Here is an 18,150-nt window from a genome sequence, read left to right on the forward strand (position 1 = left end):
CTGGAACAGCAACTGTAAGTCAGGCCCCATTGACCAACATCAGTTCCTGACCTCACTGATAGCCTTGTGTCTGAATGAGAGCAAATCCCTGCATCCATGTTTCTACATAGAGTATAGTGAAAGCCTTCCCAAAAGAGTGGAAGCTGTTATTACAGCAAAGGGGGAAATTGAGGCCTAAGGTTTTGAAATCAAATGTTCATCAAGCACATATGGTGTCCACAAACTTTTGGCCATATAGTGTGTCAAAGTGTCAGTTTTTTCTTAAAATTCAAATTAAACCTGTTTTTGTAGTTCCCAAAAAGTTACTGCCCCAGTGGCAGTGTTTAATTTACTTGACAACCAATTGTTTTTTTTACTTTCATTTGGTGCTTTTGTGAATGCACCAGGTTCAGGTTCATTTGCTCTAAATACATCTCTTGCATACTGGTTTGATTGTGCAAAAATTCTTCAGACTCTGTGTTGTGTACATTATTTGCATGGCAGTTGCATGCTGACAATTACATTCATGTTGATTTACATACGTTTAAAAGTTCAGATTTTATTTATTTAAAGTTTTTCTAACATGAACATGGATCATTCTGCCGCTGTAGGTCGACATTTTCAGGTTGAAAATCCAATGCCTTATATTCCACTACACATACATTTATACATTGTGGTTACACATTTGAATATTGTGAAGGATCTTTTTCCAGTTCTTTGCTGTAATTCACACTATTCAAAGTGTAGTTAAATAAAAACTGACTACGGACATTGAGTATCTGCAATATATTTGCAGTGTTTTTGCTGGCGATTTCAAAATTAAGCAATATTCTAACTATCATAATCATTTAAATATACTTCTTATAATTTATTAAATTTTAAGACTCATTAGACTAGTTTTGCGATCCCTTCCTGTCTCGTGACTTTGGTTTATTAAAGATGTTGCAGTAGCATCTCTGATTTAAATTCAGTAGCAAAACTGGTGTTAGATTAGGCAAGTTCAACTAATTTGGTGAGTTAGTTTAAAATGCAATAGATATATATTGCATGAATTAACTCTTCCACAATTCATTTGTCGTTATTCCTAATTTAGGTTGTTATTGCTGTTTATTCCTGTGTTGTTATATTGGTGCATGCATATAAATGAAAAATTCCATATGACTAAAAATTAAATGGCAATTTAGTGGAAAAATAGTGAAAACGTTAAAAACATGCCTTTGATTATTTTTAATTTTTCTGTATTTTATTTCTTGGTTTCATTTTTAGTGTTTGTGTTTATCTACCATTGCTATTTGTTTCCTCTGATGGGGGGGGGGGCAACTTTTTGAGCCATTTCAGAGCAAATAATTATAGGGATATACTGTGTATTGTATATCAAAAGGCTAAAAAATGTTAAGATAAATGTTATGGCTATATCACCAAGACCTAATGGTGTTTTACTGTCTCTTCCCCAGGTTTGCCCAGTTCTTCCTCTGTCCTCTGTTTGATGAGAGTTGTAAGGACAGGGAGGTGAACGCAGTAGACTCGGAACATGAGAAGAACCTCATGAATGACGCTTGGAGACTGTTTCAGCTGGAGAAAGCCACTGGGAACCCCAAACACCCCTTTAGCAAATTTGGCACTGGTACGGAAATGCTACTAACCTGATATAATCGTATCTCTGTATTCGTATTATAATTTCCTTTTTCTGGATTTTGATAAAACAGTATATATATTTGAAGAAAAGTTGGAAACATGCCACTTTCCCCAGAGAATGCGGAAAAAATGTCTATACTTTATCCTTGGTGAAGGACAGTATAAAGCTGGAGGTTAATCTGATTTGAGAAGATTTATCTGTGCTCTGAATAGCCAGATGGTGGTGGCCTTGAGTTATGTATGGCTTGTTTGCTTTAGAAAAACTTTCATGTTAGCCACGGTGCCATAAAATTAGTTTTGTGGGCGATGACTGATATAATAACTGAATATACCCTACAATTGTATACACAATAAAATTTGTAAGCATGTTTGTGATGTACATATTATTGCTTAAACTTAATTCACATTGTTGTTAAATAATGTTGGTGGGTTCCTAGTGGTCAGAGAGGTGCCCTGTAATAAATATCTGATGTTTTTTATTGGTTTATTTGTATTTTTGTTAAATATGTCCCTTTTTTGTTTTTTGTTTTTTTTTTTGTTTTTTTGGTTTAGGTAATAAGTTAACACTTGAGACAAGGCCATCTCAACAGGGCATTGACATCCGTGAGGAGCTGCTTAAATTTCACTCCACCTACTACTCCTCCAACCTGATGGCACTGTGCGTGCTGGGCAGAGGTCAGTCACCATCCACAAATACAGCTACAGAAAAAGCCTGTTTTGTCTTGAACTCATTTTCTTACATTTGATATCTCACTGGAGAATCATTTCTTGTTCACTTTATTTCTTTCAAATTCTTTCCATTTTCAATGCTCTACAGTTACTACACTCACATCTGTGCTGTATGTTAAAATATTCTGCAGTACTTTTTTATTAATTTGAACTAACCTCAGTTTTTTAGTCATAGATGTTGCTGGCAGTTAAGCTAATGATCTGTGAGCTCCACACAACACGCACTGGATTTCTAAGTTCAGGCTCAGTCTGATGCTAAATCTTTCATAAGAGCTGCCTGGAATGCAAAGATGATTACATGTGTTCATCCATGGTTTAACGTTGTGTCTCAAAAACCTTTGCCAGAGACATTGGACCAGTTGACGTCTATGGTGGTAAAGCTTTTCGGAGAGGTGGAGAACAAGAGTGTTCCTCTTCCGGAATTCCCTACACACCCTTTTCAAGAGGAACATCTGAGGGTGAGATTTAATGCTTCTCTCTAACCCTACATCCTTAAAGCCTTCTTATTGTCTCTAGCATTTGACATCTCCCATTTTTCCATCTTCCTTGCAGCATTTTTACAAAGTCGTGCCTATCAAGGACATTAGAAACCTGTATGTGACCTTCCCCATCCCAGACCTGCAGAAGTACTACAAGTCAAACCCTGGACATTATTTGGGCCATCTGATCGGACATGAAGGTCCAGGGAGTCTTCTGTCCGAGCTCAAAGCTAAAGGTGACCGTATCCATCAGAAACACTTGCTTATTCTCTTATTTCTAATGAGTGTTGCATTCTAAGGTATACATCACTATTACTACTGCCCATGCTTGGGAATTTGAACAAACCCTTTAAGTATAAAAATTTCGGCACGCAACTCCTCCCTGTCTGTTTTCATAAGATTTTTAAAATTGATAATTTATTAAAGGATTAAATTTGACCAGACCCACAACTGTACATTTGTGGTTGGAGGTTATTTCACTTGGAAAACAGTTTCATTCATGGATGCTCTCTATCTCTTCTCAGGATGGGTGAACACACTTGTCGGAGGCCAGAAAGAAGGAGCCAGAGGATTCATGTTCTTCATTATTAATGTGGACTTGACAGAAGAGGGACTCTGTAAGCATCTAGAGTGTGTTTGTTGGTGCTGGTTAGTGTGTTTTTGGTGGTTTGAGCTGTTTTTCCTCTGTCTCTAGTGCATGTCGAGGATATCATCTTTCACATGTTCCAGTACATTCAGAAGTTGCGGACAGAGGGGCCTCAGGAGTGGGTCTTTCAGGAGTGCAAAGTATGAATGTGTTTATATACATTAAAATACGTTAGTTTACGTAAACTGGGAAATTACTCAAGGGGAAAATTACTGCATGTATTTGACCTTGTTTTAGTCACACGGTCATGGGAAAAACCTGGAAATGTCCAAACACAAAACTGGCTTGTGTTAATGTGTGTTTTTTTTGTTTTTTGTTTTTTTACAGGATTTGAATACAGTGGCTTTCAGATTTAAAGATAAGGAACGTCCACGTGGATACACATCTAAAGTGGCTGGACTACTGCATGTAGGTGTCTTGAAAAGTTGTCACCATGGTTACACTTGCTCGTTTCATCACCTGTAGTCAGGGCGTTGCTCTGTGTTTTGTCAAGCGTTCATAGCCAATTGGAACACTGGAATACTTCTTACGTCATTATTTTTTTAAATGGAATATGGAGCAGTATGCAAGCAATAATTGTATCAAACTGTACTGTCTAAAATAGTGGTCACACGACCTCACTAGCTGTGTTCCACTGTCGGGCCAAATGAAGGCATGCTAGTGCGTGCCAAGGCCAGTTGCGTTCCCACTGTCACTTCCGGGGCTTATTCGGGTCCATTGGTGTTTGGCCCGCCGGTTACCCTTGGGCCAAAGAATGCCAACTGGGGATTGAGGCGCGGTCAATGTCAAAGGCGGAGTTTATCGAGACACTCGTGCTATCGAGAAACTCGTGTTTCATTCAAGTCGGATGTGGGATATTCCTACTTGAATTCTCAAACTCCGACCATTAAGGTATTCCATTGCTAGATGCTTGGAAAATTACGTTTAAACAACCAAAACTGCAACACTCCCGTTAGCATAACAGGGCTTTGACTTTCATAGCAACCTAACTGATAAACAATGCTGCTGCGCTAGAGAGTGTAATTTACTGTTTTGTTCACCAGTCTCTGCAAACTTTTGTTTAACAAGCTTTAATATCTTGTAATGTAGGAACTTTGACTCATTGATTTGATATAATTTCATAAAAGTGGATGTTTATCACTAACTTTGTAAATCTCTGAGTGACAACATACTTGTGACATCACACACCTGCATCTCAGAGAAAAAAAAATTGTGGACACATTACAAATCCATTAAGATGCACAATGGGCAAAGCGGTGCCCAATGGAAGAACTTTCCATGGTTTGAGATCATGGACGGTGTGCTGGTACATTGTCATGCTGTTAGTGGAGAGACCACTCGAGACACCATGGCAGTTAAAGTCAGTTAGGTGTCAACGTTAAATTATCTTGCTTGCTAGCTAATGTTTCCATACAATATAAACTTTATATTCTAGATAACTCAATAACATGCGTGTTTGTTTTGGCTTGTGAAATGGGCGGGTGTGTGATGTTTCCACCAGGACGGCATATTAAAGGCAGGTTTTAGGGGAAAGCTGCGGAGCTTTTGGCTCTATGGTAGGAATGCAGAGCGATTTTGGTCTCGAGGCTATTGACCCCGGCTGACCAGTTTATTGCCCTGGCTTGCACTGGCCCGATAGTGGCTACTGCAATGTTGTTTGTTTAAAGTTGCACTCAGTAATTGTTTCCCCGTTAATAAAAAGTTTTACTCCTAAAGAAATGAATTGTAATTCTGAAACATACACAGATCAGTTTTTTTTATTTTTTTTATGCCAATTTGGTATCTTTTAGCAGTCTGATCAAATAAAGAGTGAAGAAAGATGCTAAAGTCACAGTTAAGATTATTTCCAATTAATTTGTCTATTTGTAAATTGAAAATTGAATGCATTGCATTGTGAAATACAGTACCCAGCGCATTGTCATTTGGTTGCATACTGCGCATTTTGGCAAATGTAGTAACTCGTGTAGGTATTCCATGCATGCAGAAAAAAGCATACTGTGCACAGTATTCATACTGCAAAAGAAGACTAGTATGGTATTTCGAACTACTTAATCGTAGAGAATATACCCTCATCATTATGTAATCATATTGTTAACATAGCAACAGAGATGAGCACTAGAGGGGCTAACATGTCAGCTTTAAAGACTATGAAGATATGATATTCATTATGAGCCAAACAAACACCCCGTTTCGGTGTATGAATGCTGAAATTTTCCTCTCTGTGTGTCAGGATTATCCACTTGAGGAGGTACTAGCTGCAGAATACTTGCTGGAAGAATTCAGGCCAGATCTCATAGAGATGGTGCTTGATAAGCTGAGACCAGAGAATGTCCGGTAAGCACACACAGACATACAGTATATGTAAGCTCTACATGCCAGGCAACGCCCTGCAACATCTAGGGGTTTTTTGGAAATTCATTCTAAGCATATGAGCCTCTAAACATCCCTTTTCAAGCATCATCATTTTCCAAAGTATGCTGTTCTGGAGAGCATTGTCGAATCTGTTTTAGGTGGTTTTGGTGGAGGAAAATCCCATTCTAGTGTCTATGAGAGGCATAAACAAAACAAAATCTATGTATTTTCAAATAAAAACATATTAATGTTAATGTGGCCCAAGCATAATAGCTAAGAGAATGTACAGTATATGGAATCATTTAAACTGTCAGTTTGCAGCCTGCTATGACATCGGGACTTTTCATTGGCAGCACCTGATGAAAATAGTGCTGTTGATCAACTCGTTTGACCTAAAAGATGTTTTGTTTCCCCTCAGGATGAGATTAGTTTAACAGACTTTCAGCAATTGGCCACATTCTTCAAAGAGCCACAGAAGGAGCTTCATATTTGATCCCTTGCAAAGCAAATATCAGCGCTTTTCATGTATCACTGCTCAGGGCCAAACTAGCCACAGATTGGTTACAGTCTTTATATCTGGTTTAGAAGTGTGCTTTGAGGCTGGATGTTCTTACTGTGTGTGTTGGAAAAATCCCACCTCAGCTTCTCACAAATGTGAAGAAGCCTTTGAAATTCAACTTCCTTTCCAGCTTTCAGAGAGCCTCTCTGTTTGAACTGCATCTCGAACCCTGCCGTTCCTGCTTTCGTATTACCTGTGTTTTCTTCGGGAAGGATGAATAAAGATATACCAGAATTAAGCTTGTAGGATTTCTCTGTATTGTCATTGTGATTGATGTTGAGTGATAATTCAAGTTTCAGCTAGTTAAATGAATGAACTTATGTATGATGGAGATATCTTTGTGTTTCAAAACCATCTGGATCGCTGTGATAAAGATTTTGATTTTAACTCGCTGCTTGTCACCTTTCAGATTATTTCGTAAAAACAAAGCCGAATGCACACTTGTGCTCGGATATCCCATTTCAGCTGCTTACTTGCTTAAGTGATTGAAATAAAACTTTTATATTTCAAATGATTGGATTCCATTAACATCACAAATATTAGGTAAAAATGCTGTAGTGAGGTTTTGTAGTATTTTTTGTTGTGACCCACCAGTTACCTTAAATGTTACTGTGAAAAAATTACTGTGTGCACCTTTTTATCAGAGTTTTCACAGAGTCTGCGTTTAATGGACTAATTCGGGAAACCGTGTTCTAGCTTTTTGACAGAACTTATTCTGGGCTCCCTTATGTACTTGATTGATTGCAGCTGAGTTCAGAATAGCAGGTCATTGTCCCAAAAGTTCTTTATTGATCAGGGCAGTCTAAATTGTTCTAAAATAGAGCATTGATCTAGAGCCCAGCACTGTAGATTGAGAAGCTGCTGGAAACTCAAGCCTTTGATGCAATTACCATGCTTCACCAATTTACCAAGCAAGTGATCTGGTAAAAGCAGAATTGCACCGTTCATTTTCCCAGAGGGAATTGGTGAGAAATGGACAGTGTCATGTCGTGTCTGGTGCAGTGATCTATAACAATTCCTCTGGGTTAACTTTTTTTTTTTTTCCTCTTAGGGTTGCTGTTGTCTCCAAATCATTTGAAGGACAGACGGACAGGACTGAAGAGTGGTACGGCACACAGTATAAGCAGGAAGCCATTTCTGATGAGGTCATTAAGGTGAGACACATTTGATTGTTTGTTTGTGTTTGTTTTTTTTAGTTAATATTCTGTTTTATAGGTTGCTTCTGTGTCAAAATACTGGAGCTCTTTTCTGATTTAAAAATGGCATTAGAAAGGGTACAATAAATTCTTTAATCCAGAACTTGGGGTAGTGGTTTTTATGTTTTTAACTATTAAAAATATGTTGGTTTTAAACCCTGCAATGGGCAATCTGTTTACTATCTGCATTTTGTCCTTGAGCAATGGGGACTGTTTTTAAGTGATTTGAATATTTTTGATATTGAGTCTCTTAACCACTACTCTACCACCATTTTAATTAGCAAACTTCAATTTAAATGTGTGGTTTAGTTTATTAAATTTTACATTTAATCACAGCATGTTTTCCCCTCCAATTCTCATTACCATTATGCTGAAAATCTCATTCTTATTACTGTAATGTGAGGAAATACATGATAATTTTAAATTTGTCTTGAAGTATACCGAGATACATATTTGTAACATTATACCTTGAAGTATTTTTATCAAGTTAATTTTTTACAGTACTTATTATCTCTGGTTACTCTGTGTGTTATAAGAAGAATTGTCTGTTTCAGAAATGGCAAAATGCAGACCTAAATGGAAAATTCAAGCTGCCAATGAAGAATGAATTCATTCCAACCAACTTTGAAATATACCCTCTAGAGAAGGATTCCCCTTCCGCCCCCACTTTAATCAAGGTGCATTTTTGTTTATTGTTCAATCATAATTGTTCTGTTTTAGTTGCATGTACTTTCAAAAATGTTGTTTTTTGAACAGATACAAAAGTGTGAAATTCAGACATGCGAGTGTTGTCCATGGTTCTGCTGCCTGTACGTTTTGTAGAATCCCTCATTTGACAGTTCACACTTTATCTGTCTTGTCTTTTCTTAGGATACAGCAATGAGTAAAGTTTGGTTCAAACAGGATGACAAGTTTTTCCTGCCAAAGGCTTGTTTGAACTTTGAGTTCTTCAGGTAGGTTCCCACAACATATCACCTGTAATGTCACCAAGTTGTAGCTCATGTCTGTTTAAAGCTGCTGTTCTTAAAAGCAGTATGTACTAGTTTTCCTGTCATTGTCCTGTTAAAGAAGTGTCCTTTACTGAAAATTGAATTTCATATTTATATGCCATATTTAAGGAGTTTCTTTGCTGTTCAGCAGCCAGACAGAAGTTAAAATCTATAATTATTTACCCAATTGAAGTCACACATTACTTTTTTTAATTAACATTGTAACTGTGTTGCTTTTATTTAAAGATAAATCAATTAAAATTCATTCTAAAATGACCTCTCCGTTCACTGTAACAGTCATGTTGGCCTACGCAGTGCACGTGTTTGTTCTGGTCAGACTTGAGCAAAGTCTTGCATTTCACTGTTATGAGAAATATGAGAAACTCAACCAACTGATGGTGAGATAAAGTAACACAATGTTTTGTAATTGGTTATTTTAACAGTGGTAGTTCAATAATAATGTAAAAAGTACTATAAAGTAATTTTTCCCAGCACTGCTCAATGTCAAATCTTTCTTTGGGAAAGAAACAACTACAAACTCATTAGTATAAGTCTCTTATTAGGAGAACTGTTCAATTACTGTATATGATATTGTGGTTTAGATTTTAAAGGGTAAATCCCATGAATACACATCCAGGTCACATTTCACCCTAAAATCAAAGAACTGAAATAAGAAATTAGATTTTGCTTTAAGAAAACAAAGGCTGTATCAGGTTTTGTGAGATTCACCCAAATGTACTTCATCTTCATTTGAAGAAACTTCCTAGTAAGTTCTCTTGTAACTTCTCTGCACCCATTAGGAAGTCACTTTTAATTGCATCTCGGAACATTTTGACGTTTTGGTGAACGTTGATGGGCTTCATCACTTCCGTTTTCTTCACAGCCCGTTTGCGTATGTGGACCCGTTGCATTGTAACATGGCGTATTTGTACCTTGAGCTGCTTAAGGACTCCCTGAACGAGTATGCATATGCAGCTGAGCTAGCCGGCCTCAACTATGACCTCCAAAATACCGTCTATGGAATGTATGTAAGTATGCATACCCAAAATGCTCCTCCAACGAGGAACAATCATGCATCCAAGCAAATGGCCTTCAGTAGTTGCTGTCCTTTTAGTAACCCTAAAATGAAGCTGTGTTTGTGCTTCTACAAAGCAAACTCCCTTCTCATCATTTTCATTTTGTTTAGCTTGTTGAGAATGTAGAAGTAGAATAGCGCCGGAGATGAGGCTGCATATTCATACTCTTGTCTGTGGTCCCTTTGTCAATCCCTTTCATTTTGTCATGTCAGTTAACCTTCCTTATAAGTATCACTCCATTTGTTCTCCCCCCCCCCTTTTTTTTCTTCCATCCTGGTAGTCGCTACCTATATGTAGACCCGCTGCACTGCAACATGACTTACCTGTTTCTCAAGTTGTTGAAGGATGATTTGAGAGAGTATACATATGCAGCCTGCCTGGCAGGGTTGGTCTATGGCATAGCCTTTGGAATGAATGCCCTCCTTGTAAGTATGGTGTTTTGCCCCTCCCCCTTTTGAGAAGAGGGGCACGGCATTGGGAGAAGGGTGGAGCTTTGGAGTGCACAGGGTTGCTTGTCTATTAAATTCTGCTGCTTTCTGCTGAGTGGTGTGGTGTGAAGCCTTCTAAATGTCCAGCTCTGATGAGTCTACTGGGGTAGTGTGAAATGGCTGTTAATTGTGGTATTTAGTCACTAGACCATGGGCATTGGTCATTTTTTACAGATACACGTCCAAAAGAAGAAAACAAACATGGCCAATCAAGAGAGACAATTAATGCGTGATATGTGCATTGTCATTTATTCATGAAGGATGGTTCATAATTAGACCGGAACTATGAAAATCTTCAGTTGACCCGCTTGTAATTTTTTCTTTGCTGTTTTATTACAGAGATTGGCAGGGTTAGTTCCCCCGTAAAATTAACATTCTGTTATTTACTCACCCTTGTATCGTTACAGACCCGTGATTTTTCTTTCTTCAGTGGTGTTATTTTGCAGAATGGGAACTGATTAATTTAGGACATGTGCACTATATTGGCATAAGTCTCCTAATGCCATTTAAATAGATTTGTGCAAAGAAAAAAGAGGGGGGAATTCACTAAACAGTTTCGCCACTTTTGCGCATGGTATTTCTGTCTTATTCACCAACCACCCGCAATATATATATATATATATATATATATATATATATATATATATATATATATATATTTTTTTTTAATATATATATATATATATATATATATATATATTTTTATATATATTGTTTGTGTGTGTGTGTATGTGTGTGTGTATATATATATATATATATATATATATATATATATATATATATAATATTTTGTGTGTGCGTGCTTGTATGTATGTATGTATGTGTGTGTATATATATTATATATTATATATATATATATATATATATATATATATATATATATATTATGTGTGCATGCTTGTATGTATTGAGTATAAGGGGCCTTCACATTGGCAGTTAAGACCGAAACAGAGCACGGTTTACATGAAAAGTAGGTAATGTGAAAGCTGTTTTGCGGATGGGGGAGCGGACTGTGGTACAGAACCCGAGACTACCTGTTGGAGGTGGTCTGAGCTCGGTTGCAGTGGCATGGTTTGCATGAGTGAAAAAGCAACCTGTACTCGGGTCCACACTTAAACAGGAAGTAAAATGACTTGTGCTGCGCCTGCGTTTTTGCTAATTTAAGCATGACATCATCAGTTGCACAAAACCAAACACATGCGCACCAATGAACGTTGTGGGACACAAGACGTGAGGTGCCTTTTATATACAGGTGTGAGCGAGCGTGCAGCTAGCTGTGTCCTCATAAAAGATTGTTTGTGAACATAAAATATATTCGCCTTTTCCTGGACATGTTCAACTGCTGAATTACAGCATGTGGCGCACAGAGGCACAAGTTTCAGTTACTCTGGTGTGCATAATGACACCAAATTAAAAAAATGCAAGTTTGTGATTATGCAAGTTGATGACAGTTTGACAGAAACCTATTATGGAACAATCGCGCTCCGATTCGGACTGCAGCAAACATGCCCAGTGTGAAAAACACCTCAGAATGAAGTCATTGGCCATTCTGAGCAAACATGTTTGTTTTCTAATGATCATGGCAACAGTAATTCATCAAATAATGATCAAATATTTGAGAAGATTGTTATAACCTGTCATATATCCAGATGTGTGGTGTGGTCAAGTGCACTTTAAACATGTTAAAGAGATGATTCAAGTGTCCGTCCGCTATATAGGGCTCAGAACCGGCCCGCAAGATTAGGAATTGTGCCATGCAAATTGCGTTCAGACTGGACCAATTCCCCCCAGAGGTTTACATTGTTATCTTCTGAAAAACTTCCCCTCTGCTTTAGCTCATAAATTTGTTCCGGGCATACAGTTCAAGCTTGTCACATTAATATGCATCATGGCAGGTTTTTTGTCAATTATATCATTTGTAATTGGTTTCTTGTGATCTTGTGATTCTCATTACCCTCAAACATGACAATAACAATTTACATTTTTCGGTGAACTATTCATTTAAATGTAGTATCATTTTAATGAACACGCATCTTTTGACTGCATCTTAAATCTTTATCTTTTGACTATTGTAAGAACGTAAAATGTAGATCTTTTGGACTGTATCTTAAAACAGAGGTAGATGCTCGCATGCATGAATTCTTTAATGCAAAGTTTGCTTGTGATGTTTGAGTTATTGCACTGTGAATCTCATCAAGTTAAGTCGGTCGCACACCTGACGAGAAGTGCCACGTCGCGGCAATGACAAGGCACGGCCTAGGTATTGCACACAAGGTATCAATGCGGTGCAGGTGGCAAAAAAGTCCAAAAGTGTGAATCTAGTCACCATACAGACAAAAGTTAAAAAGGTTTTTGCACTTGAAGAACAAACAAAGTGACGTTGATGAGTTTTCAGGTTAGTGAATGAAACCAGGGCAATTGCGCAAACTGAACAATTGGAAATGGCGACGTTTATTATGCGATTTCTCTGTATGTAGCCTTGAATAGGCTTCATTCAAGCTGTGAAACCACAAAAAGACAAACTTGTAACTGAAAATATATTGTGTAGGCTGTATAAAAGATACATATACACAGTGTATCTTTTAGCCATGGCTAAAGTTAAGTGTCACTTGATAAAGATTTAGGTCGAATTTAATAAAAGACTGTGAGTGGTGCTCCCTAGCACTGTAGATTTTTGAGCAGCCTCCGCAGTTGCAGCTGGGCGCGGCCGATAGACGCCGAGTGTACATTCATAGACAATTGTTTTGAATTTTAGAATGCGTGCATCGTCCGCCAGACTTATCCGGTGTGCGGCCCCCTTTACTCTGCATATGTTTTAAACTTCCGTCCAGTGTAGTCCTTATATTTACTGCAGTTCCTGAAGGAGGATTCCATTAGTCTGATAAAAGCAGGTGTTCGCAGGGCCTTAGCTGACTGATGTTTGGATGATGTGGCAAAGCTGGGCTGCTGGCAACCTCAACTGCTGTGTGAATTACACATTCATCACAGTCTACCACACACACTGTCAGAATTCACTGCATTGTTCTTTGTGTAAAAATGTGATCTTGTTTTTTAATTGTCCTCGTCCTTTGTTCTGCAGCAATTCATGATTTGGTGCAGAGCTGCACGTGTATTTTTGTGTTGTATGTCTCTTAGGATGGCCTCTCTGAAGTAAATGGCATTTAGAATAGATGTAGAATGATGATTTTTCACATTTTATCATAAGTCAAATGTAGTAATAGAGTGAAAGACAGATTCAGTTTAGAGTCAGATCAGTATTTGAGCTTTTTTTTTTTATCCTTCATTTTCATTAATATACACTGCTATTTGTGTGTGTCAGCTGTCAGTGAAGGGTTATAATGACAAGCAACACATCTTGCTGAAGAAGATCATTGAGAAGATGGCCGCATTTGAGATTGACGAGAAACGCTTTGATATCATTAAAGAAGCGGTGAGACACACTTTTTCACTTCTCTGGGCCTGGTCTTCAGACATCTGAATAAAGATCAAACTTACCAGAAGAAATCTTCCCTTAAGCTCTGTAATATTTCATCTCAGTGAAACTGTTGTGTGTGTGATTTGCAGTATATGAGGTCTCTGAATAACTTCCGTGCTGAGCAGCCCCACCAGCACGCTATGTATTACCTGCGGCTGCTCATGACTGAGGTAGCCTGGACCAAAGACGAACTCCGAGATGCTCTAGATGGTGAGAGAGACTCATCTTTTTTGTCTGTCTGTCTGTGCTTTTGAATTAAGTGTTGCAAATGTTGAGAACTTTTCTTAATATACAATCGTTAGCGTTAATGAATGAAAATCGATTAATCCATAACAACAGCAATAATAAACTGTGGCGTACAGCTTGAAACAAAAAATAGAAAACTAATATTTTTCTTCAATCAAACAGTATTTATACAAAGTTAGATTTTTGACTGACCAACCATTCTAATGGAAACTCAAAAACATCAACTTTGCATCGGTGAAAAATTCCTTACAGTAAAAGGAAATGTGAAGACATGAAACAGCCACCAAAGTCTGTGCAAGTAGCGTACTGTTTAAATATCATTTAAATAAATATACTTAAATCACATGAGTATTGATAGTTTCCTCTGAATATATTTTCAATTTAGTGAATTTAATACATTCAGGCTGTATTAAAGGGATAGTTCACCCAAAAATTATCTCATGATTTGCTCACCCTCCTGGCATCCCAGATGTGTATGACTTTCTTTTTTCTACAGAACACATGAAGATTTTTAGAAGAATATTTCAGTTCTGTCATTCCTCACAATGCAAGTGAATGGATCCCAAAATGTTTAAGCTCCATATTCCACATAAAGGAAGCATAAAAGTAATCCATACGACTACAGTGGTTAAAATTCATGTGTTCAGACATGATATGAAAGGTTTGGGTGAGAAAACAATATTTAAGTCATTTTTTTGTCAAAGTCTCCTCCTTGCCCAGTAGGGGGCAATATGCACGAAGAATGTGAATCATTAAAAACAGAAGTAGAAGGTGAAAGTGAAGGAAAAAGGACTTATATTGATCTGTTTGTCACCCACATCTATCGTATCGCTTTAGAATATATGGATTTAACCACCAGTGTCGCCTGGAGTACTTTTATGTTGCCCTTGTATTGAATTTGGAACTTCAAAATTTTGGCACCCATTCACTTGCATTGTATGGACCTACAGAGCTGAGATATTATTCTAAAAATCTTTGTTTGTTTTAAGTAGATGAAACAAAGTCATACTCATCTGGGATGGCATGAGGGTGAGCAGGGCCATAGCAAGGTAATCTGGGCCCCCTGACTGTACATTGCTCTGGGCCCCTTTCCTATTAAAAAATACAGTTTAGAATTTGTTGTGGGGTCCCCTGGACCTTTGGGCCCCTAGAATCGTTACCACCTTTCACCCCACTAGCTACGGCCGTGAGGGTGAGTAAATGATGAGAGAATTTTCATTTTTGGGTGAACTATTACTGTTATTGTATGAATTTGTGAATTGAAATTTGCTCGCTCTCCCAGTGAGAAATGAAGTGATTGTCGGAGTGGATGATACAGGAATGCCGGCGGATAAACAATGCTTGTTGTCATGTTGTACTTTTAATACACTATCACAGTTTATGCATGTAAACGTAATCTTTAAAAGCAAGGAAGTGAAGGACGCGCGTCTGTTTTTTATTCTGTTACTGACAGGTCGTTTATATGCAGCGCAAAAGCGGCAGTGCACCCTCTAGCGGGGGATTACTGTATAGACAGACTTTTCTCAATCTGCTGGCCAGATTACTGAATGCATTTGTACTGAAACTGATTAATCCATGATCAATAAGCTTAATCTATCAAATTATTAATGACAAATAATTATCGATTATTCATTAACATCCCTAGTTGTGTTTTTCAGATGTCACATTGCCTCGTCTCAAGGCGTTCATACCGCAACTGCTGTCACGGTTACACATTGAAGCTCTGCTGCATGGCAACATCACCAAACAGGTTAGATTTTAAAAGTGTTTTTGGATGAAGAGAGAGAAATGACCTGATGAACAGTCTTTGGTAGTTTTTGGTCAGGTTTACACATCCGAAGTCTTACCTATAATGTAGGGGTATGAATCTTTGGTTTGAAAACAAATCTATTTTATTCACCAATCATTGATTTAATATTTTGGTTCAAAAGTGATGTTTTATTTTTTATTTTTTTTTATGTGGATCTGTTACTCTAAACAGCAATTGCATTAAGCTATAAAAAAAATATATATTTTTTTTCAATTATTTTTTCTAAAATTATGCATCTTAGGCTAGAAAAAGAACAACAAACTATTTCAACTTTTTATTGCATCAGAAGTAACCTAAATGGAGAGCGTTGCCTAATTTTCTAAATATATCGGAAACTTGTGGTACAGCAAAAAGTGCACAGCAAACAACGTGTCTGTCTTTAATGATTGTCTGTCTCTTGTCTCCAGTCCGCTCTGGGCATGATGCAGATGTTGGAGGACACACTTATTGAGCATGCTCATACTAAGCCCCTCCTACCAAGTCAGCTGATTCGATACAGAGAAGTCCAGGTTCCTGATGGTAAGTGCTTAAGCATGACCAACACACTTTCTCTCATTTCTGTTGAGCCTCTCTCCTGGATTTGTTTGTATCCACACAGCTTCAGTCCATGCTTAAATGCAAGATAGCAGTAATGGCTGAGGGTGTGGGGCTTAGCTTGCTTGTTCCCTACCATGTTGTGGTGTTTTACATAATAGCAGTTTTAAGCCTGAATTTATGGTGTGAAAACTGAGGTCCATGATATGTGTTTTTGTGTGTGTGTGTGTGTATGTATGTCATAGTTCTTATGTTTTAAGTCCAGTTCTCTGTGGTTATCAGGTGGTTGGTATGTTTACCAGCAGAGGAACGAGGTTCATAATAACTGTGGAATTGAGATTTACTACCAGACGGACATGCAGAATACTCATGAGAACATGCTGCTGGAGCTTTTCTGTCAGATTATCTCTGAGCCCTGCTTCAACACGCTACGCACCAAAGAACAGCTGGGTAACTTACAACACATACACACACACAGACATTTTTGTAAATAACAATTCCTCTCTTTCTGTCAGACTCAAATATGGCTGCATGATTTAGACATCTTGCAGTTTGAGTGGAGCATGCACAATTTGTAGTTTGATAATTCAATTAAATTATGCAGCCTTAATACCGAATATTAATCTGTTATTTTTACTGTGTTTAGCTGCTCTGCAATGAAACTGAAAGTCTGAAAGTCTGAAAGTCAAAAGGCAGATGAAGTCTGTGATCTAGGTCATGTGATATGCTGTAACACATCTGTGCTCATAAAAGAAGCTATGAATTGCTTATAGAGTTGTGTTTGACAAATTGATAATTAAACTAAATGTATAATTTATAAGATGTTTAATGTATTAAATTAAGAATGTATTTTTAATGCCTCAAGTGAAAATGGGTTCTTTCTGCCTTGTCATACTGTTACTCACAATGATCTTTTTCTGTCTGTCTGTCCAGGTTACATAGTGTTCAGTGGTCCCCGCAGGGCCAATGGGGTGCAGGGTCTACGTTTCATCATCCAGTCTGAGAAAGCTCCGCACTACCTGGAGTCCCGTGTGGAGGCATTTCTCAAGACTATGGAGAAGAGTGTGGAGGAGATGGGAGAGGAAGCGTTTCAGAAACACATTCAGGCACTGGCCATCCGCCGCCTGGACAAACCCAAGAAACTGGCAGCGGAGTGTGCCAAGTACTGGGGAGAGATCATCTCCCAGCAGTACAACTTTGACAGGGGTGAGAGTCACTGTACATTTTAAAATAAATCCATTCACCTAAACAGCCATGCACATGTGTTAGGGTCAAGCTGGAGTTTTATTTTTTTTACTAATTTGTCTGGGGGGGGTTTCCTCCCCTTGATTTTATTTTCTTATAGATAATATTGAGGTGGCTTACCTGAAGACACTGATGAAGGAGAACATTATGCAGTTTTACCGGGTTAGTGAGGATCTGACCCCGTTATTATTCTCACTGTGTTTGTGCATTTCATATAACCAGCGATGGACATATTTGGGTCATATTTTACCCCAAAATGTGTGTGTGTGTGTGTGTGTGTGAGTGTGTGTATATATATATATATATATATATATATATATATATACACACATACACACACACACACACACTGGTGGCCAAAAGTTTGGAATAATGTACAGATTTTGTTGTTTCGGAAGGAAATTGGTACTTTAATTCAGCAAAGTAGCATTCAACTGATCACAAAGTATAGTCAGGACATTACTGATGTAAAAAAACATCATCTCTTTATTTTGTATTTTTTTATCCCCTTTTCTCCCAATTTGGAATGCCCAATTTCCACTACTTAGTAGGTCCTCATGGTGGCGCGGTACTCACCTCAGTCCGGGTGGCGGAGGACAAGTCTCAGTTGCCTCCACTTCTGAGACAGTCAATCCACGCATCTTATCACATGGCTCGCTGTGCATGACACCACGGAGACTCACAGCATGTGGAGGCTCATTTTACTCTCCGC

General features: G+C 38.0%; 1 protein-coding gene across 2 annotated transcripts in view; it reads left to right on the forward strand.

The window, feature by feature from the left end:
• The window catches only part of LOC127414409 (insulin-degrading enzyme-like), a 28,866-nt gene that overhangs the window by 6,851 nt on the left and 3,865 nt on the right, over nucleotides 1-18,150 (forward strand). The window contains exons 4-22 of one of the 2 annotated variants that reach the window (XM_051652416.1): nucleotides 1,434-1,603; nucleotides 2,167-2,289; nucleotides 2,689-2,801; nucleotides 2,896-3,058; nucleotides 3,347-3,439; nucleotides 3,517-3,608; nucleotides 3,796-3,876; nucleotides 5,699-5,802; nucleotides 7,431-7,533; nucleotides 8,130-8,252; nucleotides 8,446-8,528; nucleotides 9,448-9,592; nucleotides 13,448-13,558; nucleotides 13,693-13,813; nucleotides 15,508-15,599; nucleotides 16,067-16,178; nucleotides 16,476-16,643; nucleotides 17,127-17,399; nucleotides 17,539-17,600. In XM_051652416.1, the coding sequence (XP_051508376.1) occupies nucleotides 1,434-1,603; nucleotides 2,167-2,289; nucleotides 2,689-2,801; nucleotides 2,896-3,058; nucleotides 3,347-3,439; nucleotides 3,517-3,608; nucleotides 3,796-3,876; nucleotides 5,699-5,802; nucleotides 7,431-7,533; nucleotides 8,130-8,252; nucleotides 8,446-8,528; nucleotides 9,448-9,592; nucleotides 13,448-13,558; nucleotides 13,693-13,813; nucleotides 15,508-15,599; nucleotides 16,067-16,178; nucleotides 16,476-16,643; nucleotides 17,127-17,399; nucleotides 17,539-17,600 (2,332 nt within the window). Of the gene's footprint in view, nucleotides 1-1,433; nucleotides 1,604-2,166; nucleotides 2,290-2,688; nucleotides 2,802-2,895; nucleotides 3,059-3,346; nucleotides 3,440-3,516; nucleotides 3,609-3,795; nucleotides 3,877-5,698; nucleotides 5,803-7,430; nucleotides 7,534-8,129; nucleotides 8,253-8,445; nucleotides 8,529-9,447; nucleotides 9,593-9,920; nucleotides 10,066-13,447; nucleotides 13,559-13,692; nucleotides 13,814-15,507; nucleotides 15,600-16,066; nucleotides 16,179-16,475; nucleotides 16,644-17,126; nucleotides 17,400-17,538; nucleotides 17,601-18,150 lie in introns of both variants that reach the window. The other variant, XM_051652417.1, reaches the window with a different exon arrangement.

Source organism: Myxocyprinus asiaticus, chromosome 23 (genome assembly GCF_019703515.2).
Source record: "Myxocyprinus asiaticus isolate MX2 ecotype Aquarium Trade chromosome 23, UBuf_Myxa_2, whole genome shotgun sequence".
In the NCBI taxonomy this organism is placed as follows: domain Eukaryota; kingdom Metazoa; phylum Chordata; class Actinopteri; order Cypriniformes; family Catostomidae; genus Myxocyprinus; species Myxocyprinus asiaticus.